The sequence below is a fragment of the Malania oleifera genome, chromosome 12 (assembly GCF_029873635.1).
Source record: "Malania oleifera isolate guangnan ecotype guangnan chromosome 12, ASM2987363v1, whole genome shotgun sequence".
In the NCBI taxonomy this organism is placed as follows: Eukaryota; Viridiplantae; Streptophyta; class Magnoliopsida; order Santalales; family Ximeniaceae; genus Malania; species Malania oleifera.
The window spans coordinates 27,801,734-27,818,962 of record NC_080428.1 but is presented as its reverse complement, the minus strand read 5'-3'; the positions used below and the strand labels follow the sequence as shown (position 1 = coordinate 27,818,962).

General features: G+C 33.7%; 1 protein-coding gene across 1 annotated transcript; it reads left to right on the top strand.

Moving 5' to 3' along the window:
• Positions 1–6,796: 6,796 nt before the first annotated feature.
• Positions 6,797–13,985, top strand: LOC131143858 (uncharacterized). Its single transcript, XM_058092224.1, has 3 exons — positions 6,797–6,907; positions 13,605–13,762; positions 13,880–13,985. The coding sequence occupies exons 1-3, from the start codon at positions 6,797–6,799 to the stop codon at positions 13,983–13,985; spliced, it is 375 nt and encodes a 124-aa protein (XP_057948207.1).
• The last annotated feature ends 3,244 nt before the right edge of the window (positions 13,986–17,229 follow it).

Sequence of the window (17,229 nt, the reverse complement as noted above, 5' to 3'; positions counted from 1 at the left end):
CTCACTCATTGCAAAACTCTTTTTCTGAGATATTCTGAAGTGCTAATCCTTCCTTCTCTAAATTCCTACTATTAGTCCTCATCTAAGAAGGATATTGGTGAATTCTACACTTGAGCTTCATTCTATTTCGTATTGATATTTTACATTGAAGTATATAGTGCTGAAATTGTACTAACTTACTCTTTGAGAGAGTATACTTGTACACATATCTTATCTTGTGTTTCTTGAAGTTCTTTGACATTCCAAGGATTGTTTGGATCATTGGATAAGCAAGGGGATATTGCTTAGAGAGGCAGGCTCGAGCCTAAAGGAGTGACCGAACGAGGGGACCTTGTTTGGAGAGGCGAGCTTTAGCCTAGTGAAGGAGTGTTTGAGCGTGGGGTATCGCTTGTAAAGGTTTTGTTCCACCCGTCAATGGAACAGGTTTAGTGAATCCTTTGGTGGTTTGCCAAAGGTGAGGACGTAGGCTGGGTATAAGCCAAACCTCGTAAAAATCTCCGTCTCACTCTCTTTTTCCCTATTCTTTATTTTCAGTGCATATTTAAATTGCGTGGATGGTTTAAATTTAAAAATCATATAAACTACGTAGATTTAGAAATCAAGTAAACTTTAAGTTTCATTTTTGATTTGGGTTGTAGAAACTGAAAGGGAGTATGTTGGTTATACCATATCTTGCAGAAAGCATATGGGAGTATGTTACTTAGTTAACAACCCAAGGAAAAATTAATTGAGAGTTTAATTGAGTTCTAAATATTGAGAAGAGTGTAGATATTGTGTTGATTGGGTGTTTTATTGAACATCATATTGAAAAAGCAAAACCATTAATACAGGGTTTTATATCAGCAAGTACAAATTTCATATATATAGGGCTTATATAAACAAACAAACTATTTTAAGTGCTTACATTGCCAAAGTGGTGTATGTGTTAAATTTTGGTATTGTTGTTTTCTTTTAATTTATGATTGATTGGCTTGGCTACTTGGATGATTTATTACTTGTTTGGTTAAGCAATAAGTGTTGCGGTTGAAGATTGAATGTTTACTTAATTCTTGTTTGATTGACAAAATAGATAAACAAGTAAAAGAATTGGTTAAATATTAAAAGAAGTTCAGGACTTTAGAAAGAACTAAAAAGAAAATTTTAAAAGCCAATTCACCCCCCCCCCCTCTTGGGAAGCTATTTCTAATTTCAATTGGTATCAGAGCGGGGTTACAGTAACTCTTAACTAAATGCTATAAAAAGATCCTAATGGCTAACTTAGGCGTAGCTCCCTTTGGAGAGGGACAATCTTCAACTAGGCCTCCTATCTTTTGTGGCTTGAACTATACGTTTTGGAAAAAGAGAATGCAAATCTATCTCAAACGATGAATTAGAAAGTATGGGAAGCTGTTATAGATGGAGATCAAATTCCCACTAAGATAGTATATGGAAAACAAATTCCAAAAGAGAAGAAAGATATGACCAATCAAGATTATAAAATGCTCCAAACAAATTCAAGTGCTATAAATGCTTTATATTGTGCCTTGGATTCTAATGAATTTAATCGAGTAATGGCTTGTAAATCAGTTAAGGAAATATGGGATACACTAGAAGTTACTTATGAAGGAACAACGGATGTTAGGGATAATAGGGTTGATATGCTCACAAGCGAGTATGAAGCCTTTAAGATGAACCCGGATGAATCAATTACAAATATGTTTACTAGGTTCACTCACATTATCCGTTCCCTAAATGCATTAGGAAAAACTTACACTACTTATGAGATGATAAGAAAAATTCTAGGAGGCCTTCCCTCTATGTGGGAACCAAAGGCTACTGTTATCACGGAAGGTAGAAATCTGAAAAACACATCTTTAGATGAGCTTATAGGTTCTCTCCTCACATACGAAATGACAATGAATGAAAAGAGTGGGAAAACCAAAATAGCCTTTAAAGCCTTAGAAGAAAAATCAAGTAGTGAAATGGATGAAGATGAAGAAGCCTTCATATCTAAAAAGCTAGCAAGGAAACTAAGAAGGAGAAACAAATTTAAAAAAAGAAATCAAGGCTCCGAATAAGAAGAAGAAGAAGTTAGCAAAAAGAAATCAAGGAATAAAACGTCTGAATGCTATAATTGCAATAAAGTTGGACATTTAAAATCGAAATGTCCACTATTAAAGAAAGTGTCTAAAAGGAAAAATAAGAAGGCCATGAAAGCCACTACTTGGGATAGTACAAGTAGTTCGGAGAATGAAATAAGTGACCAAGAGGTTGCTTACACGTGCTTTATGGCATGGGATAACGAAGAAAGCTCCTCATCTAAATCTTCAAATAATTCTTGTAGTGATGAATCAAGTAATGAGGGTATGCCATCTTAGGATGAACTTCAAAATGATCTATTCAAAGTACATAAGATGCTGATGAAAGCAAATAAACAAAACACCTAATTGAAAAAATAAGAATGAAAATTTAATGAAAGAGTTAGAATTCCTAAAGAATGCTGAAAGAGATAAAGACTCAAAACTCAAGCAATTAGAATATAAGTATGAATCAACAATGAAAGAAATAGAATCCAAAAATCTTGCTGAAAAAGAAAACAACTTGAAAATTGAGAAACTAGAACGCAAGAATTACCAAATGATAGAAGACCTTCGATCCTTATCCTCTACCATATATGAGAAAGATATGTATATTTCTGAATTAGAGGATAGAATCATAAAATTATCTCTAGAATTAGAGAAATCATTAAAGAAGGTTGATAACAATAAAGACATAGAGTTAAATGATCTCAAGAATCAAATCAAAGATAAGGATAAAATTATTTACAACTTCACAAAAGGAAAGGAAAAAATTATTTACAACTTCACAAAAGGAAAGGAAAACCTTGATAAAATGATTGGCTTACAAAGAATGTCTCTAAATAAAGAAGGCATTGGTTTCAATGGAATTGAAAATAAAAAGAAAAAGAATTCTTACATGGGATATTTCTCAAAAGAATCTAAAGACTATACTTGCACATCTTCTAATGCCTACACAAACACCATATGCTATCAATGCAAGAAAAAGGGGCATATAAAGTTTGAATGTCCGTTTAAGAGGAAAGGTGCTAAAACCAAACAAGTATGGAAAATAAAAAGAAACCTCCCTTGAAAAATCCTCCGGACCCAAGAAAATATGGGTACCAAAAATGAAATAATGACTTCACACATATATAAAATTGAAAATAGCATTGTTGGCCATAATCATAGGATGACTTTTTCCAAGGCTTAACTTAAGAAAATATAAAGAAAATATCAAATTTGAGCTTATTATATAAGTGCCTTGATGTTACATGCTACATGCTTACTTGCCTACAAGTGATGTGTTGATATGCTATATGCTGCATGTGTATTAATTAACTTGACTTGATTTATATTAAAAAGTATGGCTCACTATGTTGAAAATTGAGAATGAGATTATTGAGCTTAAATTTTTTATATAAGGATAATTCTTGAACATGCATGACTTTAAATGAATCACATGGATAAACATACTACTCTTTATCTATGAGCTATGAAAGATATAGTAGTTATATTGATATCCATGAACTATACATTATGTGATATTAAGGTTTGGTATCTATAAAGTATTTTTGGTTTCACATGTCAAAAATTTCAATAGACATCAAATCTAAACGCTCACTTGATATCACAAAGTCAAATTATTTATGAGCATGATGTGACATTGATGATCTTAGCATGATATTGATATTTGATACATTATATGATTCAATATTTTACATGGGATGATAAAAGAAAAATTAATAACAAAAATGAATGTATTAAATTCAGGGGGAGTGTTATGAATCATTAATCAATTGATATCATGAATTAAATTTTAAAATTTAAATTGGTATCATAAAAACCATCAAATTAATATCAGCTAGTATCTTGAATAAATGTTGTGAGCTACACACTACCCATACTATATTGAAAAACAATAACTTGAGTGTGTACATATGTTTGGAATACATGGTTATTGATATGCTTAAAAATGATTTGTATTTGAATTTAAATCATTTCTTTTCTTTTTGATTGATGTCAAAAGGGGGAGAAGTTGTGAAGCAAAAATTGAGCATAATTGAGCATGAGCATAATATCTATTCAAAAGAAGTATTTAAGTATTTAACCAAGATGTTCAAAACATGTGGAAGCTTAAAGAATGTTGAAGCTTAAGTCTAAGAGGATTCAAAGTAAAGATATATGAAGACTTCAAGCTGAGAGAGTTGTTATGTCTTTAAGACGATTTATGTAAATACTTCATTATAAATATCATTTTGAAATGCTTTGAAGCTCATTAGGGGTTGATATGGACTTAGAGACCTTAATTTGAAAACCCAGAAAAAAAGCTTTTTTAAAGTAACAAAGCAAGATGGCTAAGAGTTTTGAAACAAAATTGGAAAAAAAAAAAATTAGATTTTGTAACTGTTCAGGCAACTAAACTTTTATCCTCAAACGGCTAGAGATCTTCCTGAAAAAATTTTGTATAGGCAGTGTAGGTCCAGGCACCTGACCCCTGAAACCTCAGGCGTGTGACCGTGTTTCAAGTTGAAAAATTACACTGTGTTCATAAACCTTAGGTGACTGACCCCAAAACCTTAGGCGCCTGACCACTGTTAACGACTATAATTTTGAAAGTTTTTTAAAATTCAAATTTATATTGCTTGTGCCCCAAACTTCGTATAATTTGGGAAAAACTCCAAGTAACTTCGGCAGCACGAATTAAACACTTTTTGAGCCTATAAATACATGATTTCTCAAATCAAATCAATATCAAGAATTGAAAATCTGTTTTCAAGCCATATTGCTCTTTCTCTCTCAAAGCTCTCTTGCTTACACATTCATACTTAAAATTGCTAAGATGTACTGAGTCCCTGATCACTCTTCTTTGAGTTCAAACCTTTGAATTATTGATTCAAATCAAGAGAAGAATTTCAGTGATACATTCTTGAGCTGCAATTCAATTTCTCTTTGATATTTGATTTTGAAGTATATTAGCTGTGCTTTAAATTGTACTAAGCAACTCTATCTGAGAGCATCTCTTGTACAAAAGAAATCTTTCTTGTTTACTTATTTCTTTGATGGTTCAGGTTTATTGGATTGTTGTATTGAGCGTGGGGTATCGCTTGGAGAGGGGGCTCCACCTTAAAGGAGGGATTATAAATGGTTTTTTTTGCCCGCAAAGGAACGTTCTAGTGGAATCCTTAGGTGGTCTTGCCTAAGGCAAGGACGTAGGCTGGGTATAAGCCGAACCTCGTAAAAAATTCGATCTCACTCTTAACCTTTACTCTTTAAATTTTTACCACATATAAATTGTGTTTCTAAGTGCAGGTAGCTAAAAATTGAGATTGAGAAAAACTTTTAATTTAAGAAAGTACATTGATTAATCTTTTGCAGAAACCTTAAAGGGAGTACATTGATTAATCGTTTGCAAAAATCTTGGTTAAAAGAAGTGCACCAATATTCATTCATACAAGGCTTTATTTAAAATTCTAAGCTGATTTTTTGCAAACACAAAATCAAGGAGGTACTACACCTCTTACCTCTAGTTAAGTATCATGTGTTTGAATGATTGGTTGATTGATTGTAATTGTTAAAGGTATTTGGCTTGTGTGTGGATTGTGGTTGGTTTAATTGATCATTTAAAATCAAAACATTCTTGTGTGTTTTCTAAGTATACAAAAGGTTGTGAATGTGTAAGAAGACTTAAAAGAATTTTATAAACCCAATTCACCCTCCTCTTTGGACTACACCTTAGTTTTCAATTGGTATCAGAGCTAAGTTGTAGAAAATCTTAAGTAGAAGCTATATAAAGGTCTAAATGGCACACCTAGGTGTATCCCCTTTTGCTGAAGGCCAATCCTCTACTAAACCGCCTATTTTCTGTTGTTTAAATTACACTTTTTGGAAACAAAGAATGAAAATATATATTCAAACTATGGAAATTTGTCACACATAGTGACTACATTCCAACTTAATTAGTAGATGGTAAAGAAGTACCTAAAGAAGAACGAGACTTGGCCGATAATGACTATAAAATAATGCAAGCAAACTCAAGTGCCATGAATGCACTATATTGTGCTTTAGACGTTAATGAATTCAATAGGGTCATGGCATATAAATAAGCTAAATGAATATGGGATAAACTAGAGGTAACCTATGAAGGAATGGTAGATGTTAGAGATAGTAGAATCAACAAGCTCACTAGCGAGTATGAAGCATTTAAGATGAATCCTAATGAAACTATCACTAGCATGTATACTAGGTTTACTCACATAATAAATTCCTTAAATTCTTTAGGGAAAAATTATTCAACAAATGAAATGATTTGAAAAATCCTTAGAAGACTTCCTTTGATATGGGAATCTAAGGCCATAGCAATCACAGAACGAAGAAACCTAAAAAATACCTCTCTTGATGAGTTAATCGGATCCCTTCTCACATATGAGATGGCGATGAACAAAAGAAATTCAGAGAACAATAATAAAAGAAAGAAATCAATAGCCCTTAAGGCTGGCAAAGAAAGTTCTAGTGATGAAGATGAAGACAATGAATTAGATGATGAAGAACTAGCCTTTATCAGTAAAAGATTTGGAAATTTTTTCAGAAAGAATAGGAAATTCCCTCAGAAGTTTAAAGGATCAAAAACTAAGAAAGAAGAAACAACCACAAAGGAAACTAAGAATGAACCACCTACATGTTATAACTTCGAGAAGGTTGGACACATTAAACTAGATTGTCCACGGCTAAAGAAAGACAAGAAAAAGGAAAAGAAGGCAATGAAAGCTACATGGGACGATACAAGCTCGAACGAATCGGAGAACGAATCGGAGAATGAATCAATGGAACAAGAAGTAGCCAACATGTGTTTTATGGCCCACAATGTTGAGGTAAACTCTTACTATAGTTCATCAAAAGAATCTAGTGGAGAGTCTTATAATGATTTATGTGATAGTATGCCTTTATACAAAGAAATCCAAGCTGAATTATTCACCTTACACAATAGGTTCATTAAAGTGTCTAAAAGAAACATAACCTTGAAAGAACAAAATTAAAATCTTAAGAATCAACTAGAAAGTTCTAAAACAACTGAAAAAGAAAAAGAATCTCATATTGATGATTTAATGAAGAAAATTAACATGTCTTAAGAGTTAGTAAAACTACAAGTAAATGGTGAAAGCAAGAAATACTTAAAAATAAGTGAACTTAATAGTAAAATTGAAGATAAGGATAAGATCATTTATAATTTTACGAGAGGAAAAAAGAATTTTGAAAAGATGGCTAGACAACAAAGGGTATGTCAAAATAAAAAATGAATGGAAAGTGAACACTAAAAATAGATATGACTTAAAAGGAATTAAGAAGGTTTGGGTTCCATAAGTAATGCCATAAATCCTTCCTTGTAGGTATGCTTTAGGACCACTCCATCAAAGGAAAAATGATACATAGATAGTGGGTGTTCAAGACATAAGATTGGGGATAGAACATAGTTCACTACCCTATTTCAAAAAGATGGAGAGTATGTGACTTTCGGTGACAACGCTAAAGGTAAAATCGTCAGGATTGGTAAAATAGGTAAAGAACCCTCCCTTATAATTGATGATGTTTTTTTAGTTGATGGATTAAAGCATAACCTTTTAAGTATAAGTCAACTTAGTGACAAAGGGCTTGACATAATCTTTAAGCAAGATAAGTGCATAGTTCAAAATCCAAGAAAACATGAAATTCTATTTACAACTTATAGAGTAAATAATATATATTGTATAAACCTTGAAAAATTAATCTCTCAAGATATAACATGCTTAGCTGTAATGACCTTCTTAATTTATATATATATATATATATATATATTCCATAATACAATAAAACCCATATAATAAATCCAGCAAATCATAATCTACCTGAACCTGTGGGTACTAGGGATACAAAAGAAACACATAACAGAAGCCTGAGTAGCAGGAAACATACAATCATAATATTATAAAACCATCCATCACAATACCAGAGTTACTACATCCACTGTATTTAAGTATATACATCCCAAAAAGAAAGACCTAGGGACATTCCCCACAAAATCCAACCATCCCTACCAAAACTTACCCTTCAGAGAGGGCAAATCAACAGTACTAAATGCTCATCTCTCTCTCACGCCAGTTTTTTCTTTCTCTCCTCCTCTCCTTTCCCACTCTCCTCAATTTCTCGGCAAATATTCAGTCGATCGAAAACCAAAGATACCATTGAGTTCCTATCTCCACCACTGACATTCCTATCCGAGCGGATTTTTTGTGGGAGCAACGTAGGCCCAACTCCTAGGGAAAGGTATACTCTCTCTCTTTCCTTAATTTTTCCTTGAATCTTCGGCTAAATCGACGATCGGGCACGACCACAGGGTCCTAGTCTCGATTGTCATCATTTTGGCCAGAGCAAATTTTCAATTTGGGGGTCCTAGGCACCACTCCAAAGCAAGAACGAGATTTAGGGAATTAAGGAAATTTTTTGTTTTTGGGGGTTTAATTGTTATTTGAAATTTATAGGCCTAGGAAATGTTAAAATAATATTTTATTTAGGGTTGATTTGATTAAATTAGGATATACGATATGTAATTTTGTATAGAATGAATAGTGGACAGTTGAATATATATATATATATATATATATATATATATATGAGTGTGTTTAAATGTGAAATTGTGTGGCAGATGATCTGAATGGGTTGGAAATTATAAAATACTGAATTTTTTTAGAAATACTGGAAATGCTTGCAGAAATACTAGAATTTTTTATGAAATGCAGAGGGTTGAATTAATGGCCTGTGGCCAGGTATTATTTAATTGGACAAGGGTCAGGATTATTATTTGACAGCCGAGGGCCAAGTTTTAATTGACGACAATATATCGAGTTGTATTTTGTGGCCGGGGGCCAGGTTTTTGGAATAACAGGAAATATGAGTGATGATTTTCTAGGAAATTCAATGTTTTACTCGACATTTGTATATATGTAATTGCAGGATTTTGAGGTTGGTACACCGAGGGCATGAGCGTTTAATTGGAGGCAAGCCTCCCAGTCAGATAGGTGAGGGAAATATAATATGCCAGCTGATTTATAAATACTTACCAATAAAATATGATATATGATTATGGGTGTTTTCAGAGTAAGTAAATTATACAGTTCTACATATTTCAGTACATGTGTTTTGTTTAATTAATTGTGTGGCATAAGAAATTATCAGTATAGTACAGAATTTATTTAGCTTTCATGTTATCAGCATTTATGTAATTTTAAATAGTTAAAATATTCATTTTTCTCAGTACCATGATTATACAGTTTATACAGAAAGCACGATATGCAGTATTAGACAAAATTATGATTTATAAAGATTATGATTTTTATAGTTTATACAGAACCATAACATTTAGATATAGTAGCTTATTTAGATCAGTTTACTACAACGTTATGCTTATTTCAGTTAAACAGAATCATGGTTAATCAGTAGTATAGATATATCTGTTACATATATATATATATATATATACATATATATATATATATAGTATTAGATCCTGATGGACCTAATCAGTTTTCAAAGTGCGGTACTGTTGCTATTGCAGTTTAGAGTGCAACCACATATCTTAGATAGTGTGTGGATTTTCAGTAGTCGATCATACCTTTGTTGTGGATAGGCTCCCCGTCAGTTAGGGTTAAGGTGGCCGATCTGACTATCAGAGTTCAATTGACTTATCCTGATTAGCCAACTAGTGTTAAATCCCACCTACGGGCCCACAACCTGTCACGAGGGGTTAATTCATGACTTTCAGTTATCCATCCAGGAAAGTTTTCTCAGATATTATTATTTATCTATATTTACAGAAACCGCAGTCATACCTATAGATATTAAAAGTATTTTGAATTTAACATTGTGGAAAATAGTTTATGTTAAGCAACATAGGTGTGAGTTATACGATGTTTTATTTATATAGGTTTTCCTAGACTTAGTTGTTTATAGCATACAGTACTTTTAAATTAGATATTACAGTTATGCAAACTCATCTGCCACACACTGGTAATAGCATATTTTGTCTTACTAAGAGTTGTCTCATCCTAGTAATTTATCACTTTTCAGGTGAATCAGATAGACGAGCATATCCGACTCGGAGGTATGGGGGACTACAGTACTGCCCTGTCTGTAGGGTGAGTATTTTTAGGAAAGATGCATTTTTGAATGGTCCCTAAGAGATCATATGGAAAATTTTTTGGAATGTTCATGTTGTATGTATATTTTGGGAATACTAAACTCTGTTATTGTAAATGTGGATGTATGCCTTTTTGTTTACCGCAGCATAGGAAATTTTATGGACATTTAGGCTTCCCAGTCCCTACTTGGATCAGGGTGGCATTATAGATTTTATTCAAGGTATCAAAGTAGCATAATTTTATGGTGTATATATAAAAAAAAAATGCAAAAAAAATAAAAATAAATTAGGTCTTTACAATGCAATTGTGGAATCAATTCATGTAACATTTGATGAAGAAAATCCATTTAATAGAACAATAAATGTTGAAGAAGTTCAAAATACTCAAAAACCAGAAGACTTAGAAATTGTAGAAGCAAATGAATTAGATTCAAATAATGATGTTATAGAAAATTCTAAATTACCCATAGAATGGAAATATGCAAGAAATCATCCAAAAGATCAAATCATAGGAGAACCATCACGAGGTGTAACTACAAGATCTTATTTGAAAAATATATGTAATCATTATGCTTTCTCATTTGAAGATGAACTAAAGAATATTGAAGAAGCTCTAAGTGATGACTCATGGATAATAGTCATGCAAGAAGAATTAAATCAATTTGAAAGAAATAAAGTATGGAAATTAGTTCCCAAACCGGATAACCACTCAATCATTGGAACTAAGTGGGTATTTAGAAATAAAAAGGGTGAAAATGGAATTGTGATAAGAAGTAAAGCTAGACTTGTAGTTTAAGGATACAACCAAGTAGAAGGAGTAGATTATGATGAGACATTTGCTCTCGTAGTTAGAATGGAAGCAATACGAATGCTTTTAGCTTATGCATCTCATAAGGAATTCAAATTGTATCAAATATATGTAAAGAGTGATTTTTAAAATGGTTTTATAAATGAAGAGGTATATGTAGCATAACCACCGGGCTTTGAGGACATTCAAAAACCTCATTATGTGTACAAGTTAAATTAGGCTTTAGATGGTTTGAAACAAGCCCCTAGGGCTTGGTATAAAAGACTTAGTTGATTCTTACTAGAAAAGGGGTTTTCTGGAAGAAAGGTTGATAGTACCTTATTTATCAAAACTAAGAAAGATGACATGCTCATAATTCAAATTTATGTAGATGATATCATATTTGGTGCAACTAATGATGATCTATGTAAGGAATTTGCTAAATGTATGCAAAAAGAATTTGAAATGAGCATGATAGGAGAATTGAACTACTTCCTAGGATTACAAATGAAACAAGCAAAGAGTGGAATTTTTATAAATCAATTCAAATATATAAAAGATATGCTTAAAAAATTTGACATGGAAAGTAGCAAGCCAATAGGTACCCCCATAAGTACTTCAATAAGCCTCATAATGATGGAAAAAGGAAAATCAGTAGATATGAAATATTCTATCAGAGGCATGATAGAAAGTTTGTTATATCTAATAGCTAGTAGGCCAGATATAATGTTTAGTATGCATGTGTGAACGGTTTCAATCTGCACCTAAAGAATCTCACCAAATAGCTATTAAAAGAATCCTAAGATACTTAATAGGAATAATTGATTTAGGACTTTGGTATTCTATGGACACCAGATTTGAAATGATTAGTTATTCGAATGCCAATTATGCAAGCTGTAAGATTGATAGAAAAAGTACAAGCAGAACTTGTCACCTTTTAGGACGATCCCTAGTATCTTGGTTTTCTAAGAAACAAAACTCTGTAACCTTATCCCCCGCTGAAGCTGAGTATGTAGCAGCTGGGAGTTGTTGTGCACAAACCTTGTACATGAAACAACAATTAAAAGACTATAATCTAGAATATTTAGCCATACCAATTAAGTGTGATAACACAAGTGCAATAAACATCTCTAAAAATCAAATATCACACTCAAGAACTACACACATTGACATAAGACACCATTTCCTAAGAGATCACGTACAAAAAGAAGATATACTACTTGAATTTATAAATACAAATGACCAATGGGCGGATATCTTCATAAAACTTATTCCCGAAGAAATATTTATATCAATTAGAAGAGAACTTGGGTTGTTACATAGTAGGGAAGTGATTTAGGAAGATTTCATGTTGTGTAAAAAAAGAAATTTAAAAAATTAAGGGGGTCAAACGACTGAGCTTGGAAGTTCAGGCTACTAAACAGTGTATTTTGGAGGTTCAGGCACCTGAGCCAACAGACCTCAAGCGATCAAGGTGCTACTACCTACTGAGAATTTAATTTCATAAATTTTTTGGTGACTGAGCCAAATCCCCAGGTGCCTGAACTCGTGGGTACTATATATTTTTAAGCGCAAAAACCTTAATTCTTCAGACTCAACGCTACTGAACCCTGTTCCATCACTCACCCGAAGTTCCAACTTTCGGTCTCCCTTGATTCCTAGCTCCAAATCCCTCAAATCAAAGCCTCTCAACCACTCTCCTACACCTTTTCCCATGGATTCTAGGGTTTCACATGGTTGATTTGCTTAATTCTCCAAAATCAAATATGCCTCGCACCAAAACTACAACAAATTGAGGATCTTCTTTCGGAATAGATGATAATAACATCAAACAATGGCTTGTCACTCCTCAATAAAAGCTTCAATATCGCTCTCACCTTCATTCTATAGAACAAATTTTTGGTCAAGTCATAGATACCACCTTCTTTGATTCTGAATTTTCGAAAATCCTACCTATGTTTCGGAATATTAGTTGGAAGAATTTTTTTGTTTGTCAATCCAAAGGATTATATCCCAACTTAGTAAATTTTTTTTATGCAAATATGATCCATGGAGAAAAGGCCTAACCACTCAGGTTAGAGGAAAGAAGATCGTCTTAACTCCACAAACCTTGGCTCTTATCTTGCATATTACCCTAGGAGAATTTGAATCTCCAGTTTTTGCTCAAACATAGATTTTAGAGCAACGCTTCGCACCCGAAGAATTTTTGCCACTGATTATGGTAGAAAAACCTTTTTATTTTGGCCATCCTCCAATGTACAAGAAGCTGAATCTACAAGCTCAAATACTTCAGAAAATTATCACAAACAACATCCTTCCAAAAATGGTTCTTATGATCACCTCTCCCATGTAGATTGCTTTGTGTCATGGTGTCTTATAAAAGGGAAGAAGCTTGATTTCTCTAGCCTAACTTTGAAATGGATGTGGGCTAAATTGAAAACTACTCGAGTAACTCTTCCTTATGGTGGTGCTCTAAACCTTATCTTTGCTCAACTCAATGTTACCACCCCTACTGAATTGTTCATCAAGCACACTAGGTATGACCTTTTCACTTCCATAACCCTCAAGAAAATGGGATATGAAAATTATGATCATGGTTAGTTCTTGAAAGGAGGATGACCTCAAAGGCCAGCGGTTGTATCTCCTCCTCCTCCAGATGAAGACCAAGGACCTCCAGTTGACACTCCCTCTTGGTTTATCCCCTTCCATCATGAATTCTTTACTTTCAGTAGAGATATGCGATCAGGTCTTCAATCTCTTTAGGAGAATGTATCTTTACTACACACTACTTGTTCGTCACCTAATTAGCGCCTAACTCACATAGTTGTATAGGGCTAGCTCACCTCATAGTGTTGATCCCATGCATACTAGTTCTGCCCCTTGAAGTGATGCTTCATTTGATGAAGAATCTGAGGAAGGAAGTGAGGAGGGTGATGACGAGGAAGTTGAAGCTGATGATGATGATGATGATGATGATGCTGATTATAACTAATCTATTGGTCAGTTTGTGTTGTATTAACTACTATCTATGTATTGGTTTTGTATGCTGGTTTTTTAGGTTGGTTTGTACCTCCCTTGGTTATGACTTTGTGTAATTTTTAATGACTATATGACTGCTTTTTTTTGTGCTATTCTAAGACTCTTTGTGACTATGCTCCTCATTTCTTTTTGATTGACGTCAAAAGGGGGAGAGATATTTTAGTGAGCAAACACGAGAAAAGAGTATCTTAGAGAGCAACCATGAGAGCATGGCAAATATAATCTCGGCATGAAATATAGCACCGGGCAGTAAAAACAAAAATGAGCATAATGAGAAAAATGAGAACATAAGAAGAATGAGACCATAAGCTTATATGTGGGCATGAGCTATAAGGCATTATAACATAATATACTTGAATATAAATTATTGAGTTTTGAACTTACTTATATTTGAAATCATCATTTTTCATAATTGTTAAAAGGCATGCTTATTGTAAAGGGGAGCTTTAACAAGGTTCTCTCATCTTTACTTCTTATTTGTCATCATCAAAAAGGGGGAGATTGTTGGCTTAACATGGCTTTTGAATCTTGTTTTGATGATAACAAATAAAGGTTAATTTAACAAGTTGTTGTTTAAGTGATGATATTTCAAGAAACCTTGTATGACAGTTCAAAAGGATCAAAGAAATGAAAGTTCAAGATCACAAGGACCATAAAGCCATACTCCATTAATAAAGTTATCAAAAGAAAGCTCAAGAAGACCAAGATGTTCAAAACATGTGGAAGCTTAAAGAATGTTGAAGCTTTAAGTCTAAGAGGATTCAAAGCAAAGATATATGAAGACTTAGAGCTTATAGAGTTGTTGTGTCTTTAGGATGACTTATGTAAATACTTCATTATAAATATCATTTTGAAATGCTTTGAAGCTCATTAGGGGTTGATATGGACTTAGAGACCTTATTTTGAAAACTATGAAAAAAGCTTTTTTAAAGTAACAAAGCAAGATGGCTAAGAGTTTTGCAACAAAACTGAAAAAACAGATTTTATAACTGTTTAGGTGACTGAACTTTTATCCTCAGGTACCTGAAGATATTCCTAAACAAATTCTATACAAGCAGTATATGTCCAAGCACCTAACCCTTGAAACCTCAGGCGCTTGACCCTGCTTCAAGTTGAAAAATTACACTATGTTCATAAACCTCAGGCGATTGACCCTGAAGCCTTAGGCACCTGACCACTATTAATGGCTATAATTTTTAAAGTTTTTAAAATTCAAATTTATATTGCTTATGCCCCAAACTTCGTATAAACTTGGGAAACACTCCAAGTAACTTGGGCAGCATGAATTAAACATTTGTTGAGCCTATAAATACATGATTTCTCAAATCAAATTAGTACCAAGAATTGAAAATCTATTTTCAAGCCATATTGCTCTTTCTCTCTCAAGGCTCTCTTGCTTATTCATACTAAGAATTGCTAAGATGTACCGAGTCTCTGATCACTCTTCTCTGAGCTTAAACCTCTGAATTATTGATTCAAATTAAGAGAATAATTGTAGTGATACATTTCTGAACTTCAATTCAGTTTCTCTTTAATAATTGATTTTGAAGTATATTAGCTATGCTTTAAATTGTACTAACCAGCTCTATCTGAGAGCATCTCTTGTACAAAAGAAATCTTTCCTTTTTCCTTGTTTCTTTGACGGTTCAGGTTTATTGGATTGTTGTATAGAGCGTGGGGTATCGCTTAAAGAGGGGGCTCCACCATAAAGGAGGGATTGTAAACGGTTTGTTTCGCCCGCAAAGGAACGTTCTAGTTGAGTTATTAGGTGGTCTTGCCTAAGGCGAGGACGTAGGCTGCGTATAAGACAAACATCATAAAAAACTCGGTCTCACTCATAACCTTTACTTTTTAAATTTTCAGTACATATAAATTGTGTTTCTAAGTGCAGGTAGCTGAAAATTGAGATTGAGAAAAACTTTCAATTTAAGAAAGTACGTTGATTAATCTTTTGCAGAAACCTTAAAGGGAGTACGTTGATTAATGATTTGCAAAAAATCTTGGTTAAAAGAAGTGCACCAATATTCATTCATACAGGGCTTTATTTAAAACTCTAAGCTGAGTTTTTGCAAATGCTAAATCAAGGAAGTACTGCAGCTCTTACCATTGGTTAAGTATCGTGTGTTTGAATGATTGGTTAATTGATTGTAATTGTTAAATGTAATTGTCTTGTGTGTGGATTGTGGTTGGTTTAATTAAGCATTTAAAATCAACACATTCTTGTGTGTTTGCTAAGTATACAAAAGGTTGTGAATTTGTAAAAAGACTTATAAGAATTTTATAAACCCAATTCACCCCCCCCCCCTCTTGGGACTACCCTTATTTTTCAGGGTCCTTGGTTGAGTCTGAAGGTTCCATATCCAAGACAATGAAACCAACAGGATGACAGAACTCCTCGACTTTGACCAAGACGCCCTCTATCAGACCTTGGGGCCTTTTTACTGATCGGTCGGTGAAAGTCACGGTGACCGGGGTGGGCTTTAGCTCTCCTAAATTGAATTGCTTATGGATTGAGTATGGAAGGAGGTTCACACTCACTCCTAAATCTAAAAGAGCCCTATCAATAGTGTAATCACCAATTACACATGAGATGGTTGGAGTGTTGGGGTCTTTTAGCTTTTAAGGAAAGTGAAAAAATAGAATTGAGCTTACAGAAGAAGGGTAGCTATATAGGCATTATAGTGGAGGAGATAGAGTCGTTGCATAAGAACCAGACGTGGGACTTGGTGAAGCTTCTAGTTGGGAAGCGGGCGATTGGATGCAAATGGGTATGCTGGAAGAAAGAAGCATTTTCAGAAAAGGGAAAGAGAGAAGTACAAGGCTTTCTTGGTAGCAAAAGGGCACTCGCGGAGGAAGGGAGACTATGATGAAATCTTCTCCTCTGTGGTTAGGCACACTTCCATCAGGGTAGTGTTAGGACTGGTGGCACAACATGATATGCATCTCAAGCAAATGGACATAAAGATGATATTCCTCTATGGTGATTTGGATGAGCTAATTTACATGACACAACCATAAGGGTTTAGCCAACCTAGAAAGGAGAATTTAGTCTGCAAAATGAAGAAGTCACTACACGAGCTAAAGCTGTCACCGAGGTAGTGGTACAAGATGTTTGACGTTTGTATAATCCATATCGGATTTAGAAGGTATGAGTACGATTGTTGTGTCTATGTGAGGAAACTTATGGATAGGTCTAT

Coding starts and splice junctions, on each gene's coding strand:
- LOC131143858 (XM_058092224.1), top strand. CDS start 6,797: ATGAAAGCTACATGGGACGATACAAGCTCGAACGAATCGGAGAACGAA. Junction 6,908..13,604: donor TTATGGCCCACAATGTTGAG/GTAAACTCTTAC, acceptor AGTTCTTGAAAG/GAGGATGACCTCAAAGGCCA. Junction 13,763..13,879: donor TTCAATCTCTTTAGGAGAAT/GTATCTTTACTA, acceptor TGCCCCTTGAAG/TGATGCTTCATTTGATGAAG.